Source organism: Myripristis murdjan, chromosome 14, assembly GCF_902150065.1.
Source record: "Myripristis murdjan chromosome 14, fMyrMur1.1, whole genome shotgun sequence".
NCBI classification, from domain to species: Eukaryota; Metazoa; Chordata; class Actinopteri; order Holocentriformes; family Holocentridae; genus Myripristis; species Myripristis murdjan.
In genome coordinates this window covers 37,875,014-37,886,878 of record NC_043993.1, presented here as the reverse complement: position 1 = coordinate 37,886,878, position 11,865 = coordinate 37,875,014, and the positions used below count along the sequence as shown (strand labels likewise).

General features: G+C 43.5%; 1 protein-coding gene across 1 annotated transcript; it reads right to left on the bottom strand.

Annotated features, from left to right (window-relative positions):
• Positions 1 to 1,030: 1,030 nt before the first annotated feature.
• LOC115371249 (odorant receptor 131-2-like) lies at positions 1,031 to 5,942 on the bottom strand. The gene is made up of 2 exons (XM_030068486.1): positions 5,122 to 5,942; positions 1,031 to 1,046 (listed from the first exon to the last, which is right to left on the bottom strand). Exons 1-2 carry the CDS (start codon positions 5,940 to 5,942, stop codon positions 1,031 to 1,033), a joined length of 837 nt encoding a protein of 278 aa, XP_029924346.1.
• Positions 5,943 to 11,865: the final 5,923 nt, after the last annotated feature.

Here is an 11,865-nt window from a genome sequence, read left to right as displayed (position 1 = left end):
ATTATAATATCTAATAGATATCAATAACCTATTAGATATAATAATCTGAAATCATAATAATAATATAATATAAGTATTATTTCCCACAGAACGAGAATGCGTCACAAAACTGCGCCTCTCCCGTCAGGCAGGAATTATGTCATCTGGTTGCAGCTGATGTAGACACCGCTGGCAGCTGTCCCTATGCCTTGCCCGTTGCTGTTAGGGTTACTGTGGCACTATTTTTCTATGCTAGTGGGTCATTCCAACACCATCTCAGCTCAATTGGAGGCATGACCCAATCTGCCGTAAACTCGGCTATAACTGCAGTCACTGCCAGCACAGTCCGACATGCCAGTAGGTACATCACTGGCATCCCTGTGACACCCGAGAGACAACGCAGGGTAAAGCAGGATTTTTTGGCAAGATATGGGTTCCCTAGGGTTCTGGGTGCCATCGACTGCACACATGTTCTGATTCGGGCTCCGGCTCTGAACAGTGGCGCCTATGTGAATCGTAAAGGAACCCATTCCATCAACGTCCAGGTGATTTGCGATGCATGGGGTTACATCTTGAATGTATACGCAAATCATCCTGGAGGTAGCCACCACGCTTTTAACAGTCGATCATTCCTGCAGTCTTCCAGAGGGACCCCCCTCTGGATGGGTGGCTGTTGGGTGACAATGGCTATCCATTAAAGACGTGGTGCATGGTGCCATACATGACGCCAACAAGTGTGCATGAGTTTGCTTTCAACAGAAAACACTCACGCGCACGAATTGTCATTGAGCGAACATTTGGCCTGCTCAAAATGCGGTTCCGCTGCTTGGACAGGTCAGGTGGGGTCTCGCAGTATAGTCCTCAGAAAGTAGCATCTGTCTTTGTGGCATGTTGTGTGCTGCACAAGAGTTTGGAGTTTGAGGATAGATTATTACCGGACTATAGAAGGCGGCAAGCTGAAGTGCAGGTGCCGACTCCAAATGCTGATATAGTGCCAGCAGTAGCATGGGCAATGAGGGACCAGCTGGCAGCGGAGCTGGGACACCGCTAGTCATGTCATCTGCAGCCTACCTGGTAAGTAATTTGTGCAATCAGTATAGGCTACTAACAATATAACACATGTAATTCATATAGGCCTAGCATTTCATTAAATAGGCTACTCAAAGTCGCTTTATAAAGAATAAAGTGTAAATTGTTGCAGGCAATGTATGCATTTAATTGGCTGTGGGTATTTTCTAAAAAAGGTTTTTGTTGTATGCTTCATTTCAGACAGGAGAGGGACTTGGAACTGCATTGTGAAACGCATTTTTTCTTTTCTTTTTCTTTTTCTTTTTTAATTTTCCATCACACAAGGGGTAGGCTTGATTTTTTATTGATTTATTGATTTATTTATTTTTTATTAGGCCTACGTAGCCTACCAAACATTGAAGAATGTGTTAATATCAAATAATAGTAGCCTGATGAAAATACAATTCCTGATCAACTTAAACAGAAACAGGCCTTCAACTATTTTGGGCAGGGAAAAAAAAAAAAAGAAAAAAAAAAGAGAAAAAAACTGAAGATGCTCATGCATGAGGTCACTGCATGCTTCTTCCTCCCCTCACTCGCAGGCGTGGGCCACGACGAGACGGCCGGCCACAGGAGGGACGACGAGGAGAAGTGTGAGGCTGGCAGCGCGCTCTGGTGTTGGGAGGAGAACGAGATGGTGCAGCCTGAGGCGCAGGAGTTCCCGGCGGCTGGGCCACTTGAGCGCCTTGCTCCACTGGGGCCATTGGAGCTGGAGGCCCCAGGTGAGCCAAGCGCTCAAGTGCGGCAGCACTCCTCTGGAGCGTCGCGACGCCTTGGCCCAGGAGTTGCTCATGCCGCCTCATAGCATGATTGATGCAGCAGAGACCCCGCCGTAGGCCACCCAATTCCCGCTCCAGCAGCCTCAGGTCGGACCACGTTCCTGAATCGGCGGGGTCTCTGCGTAGCTGCTGCTGGACCAGACGGCCCTTCGCCAGGATCCTCCTCGCCTCGCTCTCCCCCCGTTCCGTCCTGGTCCACAGTCTCCTCCTCGTCGCCAGGACAAGCTACGATGGCTAGATGGACTGGTTCATCTGCGGGAATGATGGAAAATCATCCTTAATCATCAATAACTCTATTCATCTGTTTATTTAGAATAAATTATAATTCATGTTCATTCAATTTGTACATGTGCCTCATTTTTCCCCTTTGTAATTGATACTATAGCATACTTGCCACTTGCTTTCACATGTTTGAAATATATTTTTTAAAGAGGCCTATGCCTCAGTGTTTAATGTAGTCATTTTGATCTGATGGGATTTCATATGGTGATTTTTTCTGCGTTGACATTAATTAACTTGGATCACACATTATTTTCAGAGTTAACTTAGTGCAGGTGTAGCTTGTGAATGACTTGAGTGGATGCCCATTTTGACTATATTTAATTAATGAACATTCATTTGTGGAGTTTTAGCGTGTGATTATTATCTTGAATAATTCTTTGATATGTTTTCGTTTGGATTACAAGTGTGCTGCCTTAGTTATTTTGCTTTTCGTTGGAATTGTGTGTGTACACACCTGGCCTGAATAGGCTACCTCCACACCTACACATGGCGGTAATGACTGGGCCTATCTCTGATTAATGTATTATGAGGAATGACAGAGATTTCGCATAGTACTGTCCAATGATTGTGCATAATTTATGCAAGCATGGCCTTACTGCCAAGAAATGGACCTAAACAAAACCAGGTGCAATTGGCAAAATTATTTAATTACCTCCTTCGCCCACGCCAACCTCCACTGGTCCCCGGATGCCATGAAAACTCTCTGGGAAGAGAGTGGAGGCGGCGAGGTCGTCGCATGGAGTGAGAACCTGCACCGTAGCCTGTCCTCCTCCTGTGGCCAGCCGTTCGCGTCTGTTAGAGGCGGCCTTGGGAGTGATTGATTGAAGAAATATTTTATTGACAATTTCAAGGTACAGCAGTATGATAAAATAAAGGGAAAATCCCAATGGATTAATCACCAGAACAAATTAAGGCTTTAGGCTATTTCCATTACTTTACAAATGTGATTGATAGATAGATAGATAGATAGATAGAGAGAGAGAGAGAGAGAGAGAGAGAGAGAGAAAGAGACACCAGCCTACCTTTTGTTTCCCCATTCTCTTCGTTGTATCAAACCGTTTTTTGCATTGATCAACTGTACGGTTGATACCAGAGAACGTGGAAACGGCCGCCGCTACCTCGGCCCACGCCTGCCTTGCCTCATCTCTTCTGGGAGGCCTTGAGGAGGACCCGTAGATAGATAGATAGATAGATAGATAGATTTTTATTGTCATTGCACAATCATATACGTATAATAATGCAACGAAATTAGGGCTCAGTCCTTTCGTGCAGGGGAGAATAGAAAGCATCGTGCATCTTGCTAGTTGAATAGCCAAATCCAGTAATAGATGGCTGCAGCCATGTCTCTGATATCAGAAAAAATGCAACAGTCACGGAAACACTTGTTGGATGTGCAAGCACAGTTCGTCATCCCGTGTTCGCCATGGACCTGGCGCTGGAAAAAGCTGGGAGACGGCGACCCATTCCTAGCAGGGGCGTCGTAGTGGGGGGAAAAGCGGGACTGATTACCCAGGGCCGCAATGGGGGATGGGGCCCTCGAAAGGATGGAAATAAAAAGGTTTGTCTATTGGCCGGCTATATAAGGGCCCAATAAGATTTCTTTTCATGGGGCCCAAAATCCCTCGAACATGTCCCTGTTGTGTCCCTGTTGTGTCTCGACTCGTCGGTTGTGTTTGAAAACTTTGGAGAGTGCCCGCACCTATACGACTCGTCCACTCGCCACAGAAGAGCAGCGACCATACGTCACAGGGTCTACGTTGGTGGGAGGAGAATTGCTCTGTGTGTTTGCAGAGGTATGTTGGACACACGCGCTGCGTAGGAAATGCGTGCTTCGCACAACCCCCGTACGCTCTTCCAATGCTGAAGCATAATTCAGCCTTTAATGTTAAGTATGACAACACTACCTCTGGTGTGATATTGCTTTTATATCCAGATTTGGGAACAATGACATTTATTAGTTAATGGTAATCAGCAACAACAAATTAGTAATATTTTCTTTAATCAGTTTTCAGCTCCACCAACACAAATAGTTCTGGCAGAATTCAAGCATCAAATTAGTTGAACATAAACAGTTTTCTGACCACAAGCCAGCTTGCCTGGAGGTTTCCACTGCAGTATCCGCACATTTTTTATTTCTCTAATATTCCTATGGTAACTCAAACCCATCTACGGAAACCAGCGAAACAACTGTGGATTAAGGATTATTTAAGTCTAAGTGGTTTAGTAATTGACAAACTGACACAGTGAAAATACATATGATAATAATGATGTTAACAATAGTCTTATAAAGTTCAGACACACACACACACACACACACAACACAGACACCACAGACAAACAAACATACACACACCCCACAGCAGAAATCACCCACTAAATGTATTCATATATATGAAGTTGCTTTGATACAAAAGACATTGAGTATTGTGCTGATTACAGAGTTGCATCACTTCAAACATCATGTGGATGTCAGAAAGTACCAAGATCACAAAAGGAGTTGAGCAAAGCCAAGCTCTCTATGAGTTAGAAATCTTATCAAAACCTATCAAAAACGCTGGCTCTCTACACTTGTCATCTGACCAGTGGCCTTCTCTTGCGCTTACTGGATTTATGAATAAAAGCTGTCATCACTGAAGACCTCAGGTGTATAAGATAGACCTTATACATCTGTGGCACAGATATTTCACATAAAGAGATCCTTCTGTTACCTCTAAATATGTGATTAATCTATAAAGGCTAACGGACCTTTCTTTTAACTTTTGACTGGGCGTGTTGTTGTATACCAGTATTTACCGTCCTTTCTATGTCCTGCCTTAACATGTTTTAATTCACTGACTGAAAGCAAAATGAAAGCTGTTTCACTGTGACACTGACAACAAAGTGGACTGAATTGCAGTCCTCATACATGAAATTTATCATCAAAGTATCTTGCTTACAAACACATACTCAGTGCAATCACTTCCAACATCATTCACCAGCATTTGCTTTGTTCAGGAAAGCTGAGCATCTCCACTGACAGCATAGATGCTGTATGAGGAATGGCCTGATGGTTTGGTCTCTGAAGCCATAGATGAAAGTACTCAAACACCTGGGGAGGATGTTGAGGAAAATAAAGGAAAGGCTATGAAGGCGTAAAACATGTGATCTCTCCATGATTGTAGCAGCGGCTGTGATGATGTTGGAGTGAAAAGTGGAGATGAGGATCACGCCCAGCTGAAACAGGTGGAGCAAAAGGGTTTGGCTGGCCTTTCTGGCTGAGGCTTTGTTTGTTGAAGCAGACCTGGCAACAAGCGTCACACCAATATAGGAACAGATGATTGTGACACCTGCAGACAGGAAGACAATGCCAGAATATGCTGTGACAAAATAATAATACATTGGTACACGTAACAAGGCCTCATCCGAGCAGAAGTCCTTCATGTGCAGGTCGAATGAGAACTCAGAGTTTGAACATAATAGCAGTAAAACACGAATGATGATGCGGAGGGAACTGCTGAGCCACACCAGAGTGATTGCCACACCTGTGTTTCTGATGGTGATGATGACAGCGTGTCTCAGTGGATAGCATATGGCCACGAATCTCTCCAGTGACATCACCGTTAAGGTTAGAGGAGAGATTAAGTACACGAGCTGCGGGGGAAATATTACAACACTGCACATGTAAAATGTCAGTTTTATCCGAAAAGCAGCCAACAGGTAAAGCAGCGAGCTCGATATCAGATAAACAGTGTCTGCAAAAAGAAGATTATACAGCAGGATGTAGCGGGAGGTTTCACAAAATACCGACTTACTCCTCAAGGTGAACAGCAGGACACTGTTGATGTAGAGGAACATGAAGCTGGACCCCATGCTTAGACTGGCATATAGTAATGTTTCCTGTGTTGTATGATACTTCAGGCCGGCAGTGTTATTGTAATTAGTCCTTGGCATTTTCAATATATTAGAAATTTTTCTGAAGAACAAAATGTCTCTATTGTCACCTGCTGCAGTTACTGGAGCACAAGACACAAACACAAAGAAAAGTGCATCATCCCCTGTCTAGAGATACTTATGTATTCCTGCAGAGATCAGTAAAGGACAAAATCATCCACACTGTTGCTAGCTATCACTCTACAGACAGCAAGTTAAAAATCATGCTGGTATCCATAAGAGCAGATCTGGTCTGGTGGAGTTGCCTTTCCTCCCATCCTGTAAATGAGCTTTATCCTCCCACCCACTTCAGGTGTCACCATCACATGTCAGCATGGTCACCCAATTAGAAATGGGTTGTGTAATCTTTTTGAAAAAGGAGAATGGGGATGTGTGTAGTCTAGTCTCTTTCTGATGTATTTTTTCTGGCACCACCATCCCAGTAAATTCAAGTTTTACCTTAACTTTATTGCATTATAAACCACGTTAAGTATGTTTTTTAAATAATTTATGCGGTTCAGTTCAGCTCTAATATCCCATCATGGACATTTCTGTTCAAACTCACAATGAAACACATCCTAACCCTAACCCTAACTGGATGACCACCCAGTTGTGCACAAAACTCCACCAAGGCTGAAGAATTTTCCCACTTCAAACCGGCAGACTCCATAATATTCAATGTTTGATTTTTTGATTGTTTTCTGGCTTTCACTACCTGACAAATTAAATAGTGAAGGCGACATTATAGCAGCCTGTTTGAGAAGTTGTAGATGTCTGAATTTCCTATCGGCTCATGAACTTGTGATAGTAGCACAATACAGTTATGACTAAAATACAAAAAACTCTAATGGTGAAAATACAATAAACTGATTATCACCAAAATCTTGTAGTTCACTGTAGAGTGACAGACTAGAGTTGTGGTCCTCATTTTTAAATAGTGCAGGCAGGGGCGAAAATTCCATTTCATTGTTGGGGGGGACAATAAACATCAAAATTTCCGAGAGTAATTCCTGGGGGGGACATGAAAAAATTGCTGTCTGGCACGACTGTACCACCCTCTTTCTCTCTTACGCTCCTTTGAAACTTGCCGTACAGCGTTGAGCCCTCAGCATGTTCATATGTTTTAAATAATGCTAATAAAATTAATAATCCTCTGACCAAATTTCTTTGCTCACTGTTCCATTTCCACCACAGTCCATCAAAGAAGCTTTACAAGAACTCAGTGTTCAGTCCAGTCATGACAGTGGGTTGATCACCTATGCTGTGTACCACTGTCCCTGGGCCGCCTCCACTGGCAGCTCTTTTTTTTTTTTTTTTTTGCAGACGCACCCTGAAGTAACACGTCCATGCACTCGGTCAGTGGTGTTTCAAAGATGGAAAGTAGAAAGAGCAAGGGTAGCGCGGAGAAGGTAAGAATTAAAAAGAGGAAAGCTCTGGAAACAGACGCAGCCAAATGTGCTAAAATTGGTGTCTTTTTCACTAAAACGAGCTTGCGGTTTGAAAGGACAAATGAGGACGATGAAACGGGTAAGGCAAGATGTTGAACTTTGCCTGCAAACCACCGTTCAAGTTAATTAATTATCAAGTCAATGAATTGTGTGGCGTTGTGACATATAACCAGTGGCGGTTCTGCCTATGTTGCCGCCCTAGGTGAAATTACTGGCTTGCGCCCTTCCATGTTACTACTCCTTCTGTGGCGCCAGTGGGCCGCGGCTCAACTGTTAGATCCGGCAGGCCTGACCGGGTGGGCATAAAAAGTAGCCTATTTTTCTGAAAAAGGGTCTTGCAAAAGAGGGGTTGTCTTAATATCAGGGTCGTCTTTTATGCGGGTCAATATGGTAGTCTAGAACACAGTTTCTCAAATGGGGGTCCGGTACCCCCGGGGGTAGCTACGTGGAGGAACTCCAGGGGATACGTGTGATTTTTAAAAATTATACAACACGTAGATCCGACCTAGCAATCTGATTGGTCAATCAGACGTTTAGAATGTGCTCAAATGAGCATGACAGCAAGGCTAAAATATTAGTCCGCCTATATCTTATTGCCCGAGTCTGTGTGGTTTCCATGGCAACACGAAACATTTCACTGAAACCCGCATCAAAAGCTGCTGTCAACTTTGTTAGCCTGCATAATGGACCTTTTTGTTGTCAATTTTGATTTATTTGGGGACCTAAGTTTGGATAAATCGCTGAACGAGGAAGACAAGACCGAAGAGAAAAAGGAGAGATATGCGAAAGAGACAAGTGAAGAGCTGGATCAGCTGGAGAGGTTAAGAAATGAAGCCAGTGTGGTCCAGTCAACGTCTTGGGCCATAAAATGTCTACAACACTACCTGAAAAACACCGGGCAAACAGCTGATTTTTTTCCAACTGTAAGTAAAGAAGAGCTAAACAAGATCCTCCGTGAATTTTATGGAGCTTAAATTTCTATAGACAGGTTTACGCACCAAATCCCGGGGGGGCGCCATTACCCTACACAAATGCACTTAATTTCCGCTGGAAGTGGTTTGCGCAGCGTATGCCGGTGTAAACAAACTTCCATGCCAACGCAGCTTCGTCTGGACATGTAGCTCGCTGCTCGTCAGGTTTCAGTTTTAATAATTATGTCCTTACAATGGGAACACGGTTCAGCCATGTTGACTGGAGATGCCGTTACTCTCCCCCACCCCAATTCAGTGCAGAACTGGGAGGATAACATGACAACGTGGCCCAGCATAACGTACAGCAAGATTTGCGCTTACTTCGTTTATAATCCCACTAATTTACTCATTGACACAGTCGGCGATTTTTTTCACCAGCATTCCTTGCAGCTTCAACTGTGTTGGTTTTTGCCTGGATGATGGATTTATATTCCGTGTATTTATTTCAGATTATTGTCTGCTCCTCCGTTGTAAAGTATGCAGCTCGGGTGGATTTTTCCTTGTCTGCGATTGGTCGCATGCAGCAAACACTGCCCTTTTTATGTGAGCGCGCATAGATCTAGATCTAGATCTAGAAGCTAAAACAAACCAGCAGGCCAAAATGGAAATGGATTGCATCGATGGGAGGAGTTTAGGATGTAGAGCGGAAACGGCTCATAAAATTGCGTATAATAAAGAGTATGCCTCAGAAGATTCAGCACCACGGACAGCACCTGCCTCAGCAGAGTCAGCAGCACGGACAGTACCAGCCTCAGCAGATTCAGCACCACGGACAGCACCTGCCTCAGCAGAGTCAGCAGCACGGACAGTACCAGCCTCAGCAGATTCAGCACCACGGACAGCACCTGCCTCAGCAGAGTCAGCAGCACGGACAGTACCAGCCTCAGCAGATTCAGCACTACGGACAGTACCTGCTGAGGCGGATTTAGCACCATGAACAGTACCTGCTGAGGTGGAGTCAGCACCACGGACAGTACCTGCTGAGGCTGATTCAGCACCACGGACAGTACCTGTAAGTTTTTCTATGGAGATGTGCTGCTATAACTTTGTTCTTGTTGTTAATGTTATCAATTATTAATTAGCCTATTAATCATTATTAATTCGTTTATTCTTTATGAGTTGCCTAGGCCATTGATTTAATCAATTTGTCAGTTTGTTTGCATCTGTACATGCATGGCCTTGAGTAGTTGTCATGGCACCTGTTAGATTAAAAACGACTTGGCAGAAGTGTAACTATATTTTTTCCAGCGGATACTCTAGTTACAACATGATTGAGCGAGCAAAGCAGTTTTGTGTTGCTATGTGTGGTATTTATTCAGTTTTGGGAAATCATGATGTCTAGAAAACATGATAAGCCCAAGTTGGCTGGCTGACAAGGACTAGTTACCGTCAGATCTTAAGTAAACTAGGCAAAAAAAAGTTCCCATTTAACACGACAACGACGACAACGACGACAACGACGACGACAACACATGTTTAGCCATGTTGGTCATACCAATCAATTGACATTGAAAAGGGGACTAATCAGGCTTTCTAACGTTATAAAAGACAACACCAATTGGTATTGATAAATGGGAGAAATGATCAACTGAAAAAATATTGCAGGGGATTTTGTCAAAAAAAAATTGGTCGCTTCCACACAATTACCGGTGTCACTCATTCCAGAAATGCAGGTTGTATCTCATTGGAAAGAGAACGAATCAGGCTTTACAACGGTATAAGATACAACACTATTGGGTATAAATAAAGGGGAGAAATTATAGACTGAAAAAGCGGTGCAGAACTTTTTTTGCCTCGTATATATCCACTGAAACAGAGAGAATACTGACAAAAAACTTTTATATTTTGAGAGCAAAATGCCCACAGTTTAAAAATAGCATCCATGCAAGGTTCCTTAAAAATCATTACTTAACCTAATAAATATTCATTAAAATATAAATGGAAGTTCATAATCGGTATTTTATATTCAGTATTCAATTTCATCATCCTGAAAAACCTCGAGACCGCTCCCAAGTAGATTGCTCCCTGGGCGGTTGCCCACATTGCCCATAGCAGAAAACCGTCCCTGCATATAACATAACCTCATATAAATAATAGTATGATGCAACGCCACATAACTGGGAAACTTTGTCTTGTAGCCCCTCAGAGTCAGAAGCAAGATCCAGCACCAAGCACCAGCCATGAGCCCACAAGTCCAGAGTGGGCAGGTCGGATTGCTCATTGTGTGAATATTATTAGAATTAATATGATGAAGAGTATGGTGTAGACCTGCTCTATATGAAAAGTGTCCTGAGATGCTAGATGATTCAGTACTACATTAATGAAACTGACCTGAATTGATCAGAAGGCTTTGTAAAATGGGGAGATTTGTGCTGAGAATTATGACAATTTTTAAAATGTGATTTGGTGTCAGAAGCAGAGCCAGGAGCCAGTAGTGGTGGGGGGATTGCTCCTGTCAGTATGGAAAGAACAGGTGAGCTGTTGTAAGTGTGCAAACAAGCAAGCATTAGTTCCAATACAACCACTTTCTATGCTCAAACGATAGTAGTGACCCGTTATATTTTTTGATTTTAATAATAGGTCGTGATCTAAAGTGGGCCGGTCTGAGGTATGAAACTCCAGGGCTGAAAATGAGTCCCACTCCGGCCCTGCATACAGTATATGTTTGAGCTGTACACTGTACCTTTTAGATTAAATAAGAAAATGAAATGAAACTATGCCACAAAATAATGCAACTTAAAATGCAAAAAAATAGATATCTATCTAGAGACAAATTCAAAATATCAGTAAAATATGAACTATTTCTGACATTAATATCCTCACAGATTTTTTGAAAGAATAAAAAGCTCAATATTTGCTCCTCCTGTGGTCTGTCCTCTCTCTCCCTCACTGTTCTGCACTCGCCTGAGCTGGTAAACAATCATGATCTACTAGCTTAAACAGTGAGCTGAAAGAGGCACTTTTCATATTACAGCCTTGTGCTTGGTGAACAAGTGGTGTGATAAATGACTTACTGGCTTTCACTTGAGCTTTTCTTGCTAGTTATCATTAGGGTGCCTCTCAGGCTGTTGTTGTTGTTGTTGTTGTTGGGGGGGGGGGGGGGGGGGGGGGGGGGGGCACTCTAAGGATGGAGGGGTCTTGTCCCCCATGACCCCCCCGGGATTTCCGCCTATGAGTGCAGGAGAAACACTATCGCTGTTTGCATCAGCTATCGTGCTATCACTCTGCTCAGCCTCTCTGGGAAACCTTTAACCAAGCTGCTGAAAAGGAGCTTCAGGAGTGCGGGGTGCTAGTTTGGCCACTGTGAGCCATTTGGTCTTGAGACCATGGTTCTCTGATGGCCTCAGACTTGGTGGTTTGTCCCCCCAGAGCTGGGTTTGAGTTAATGCCTCAAATGGAGTAGTCCTAGAATCATTGGGTCCTGTTTAC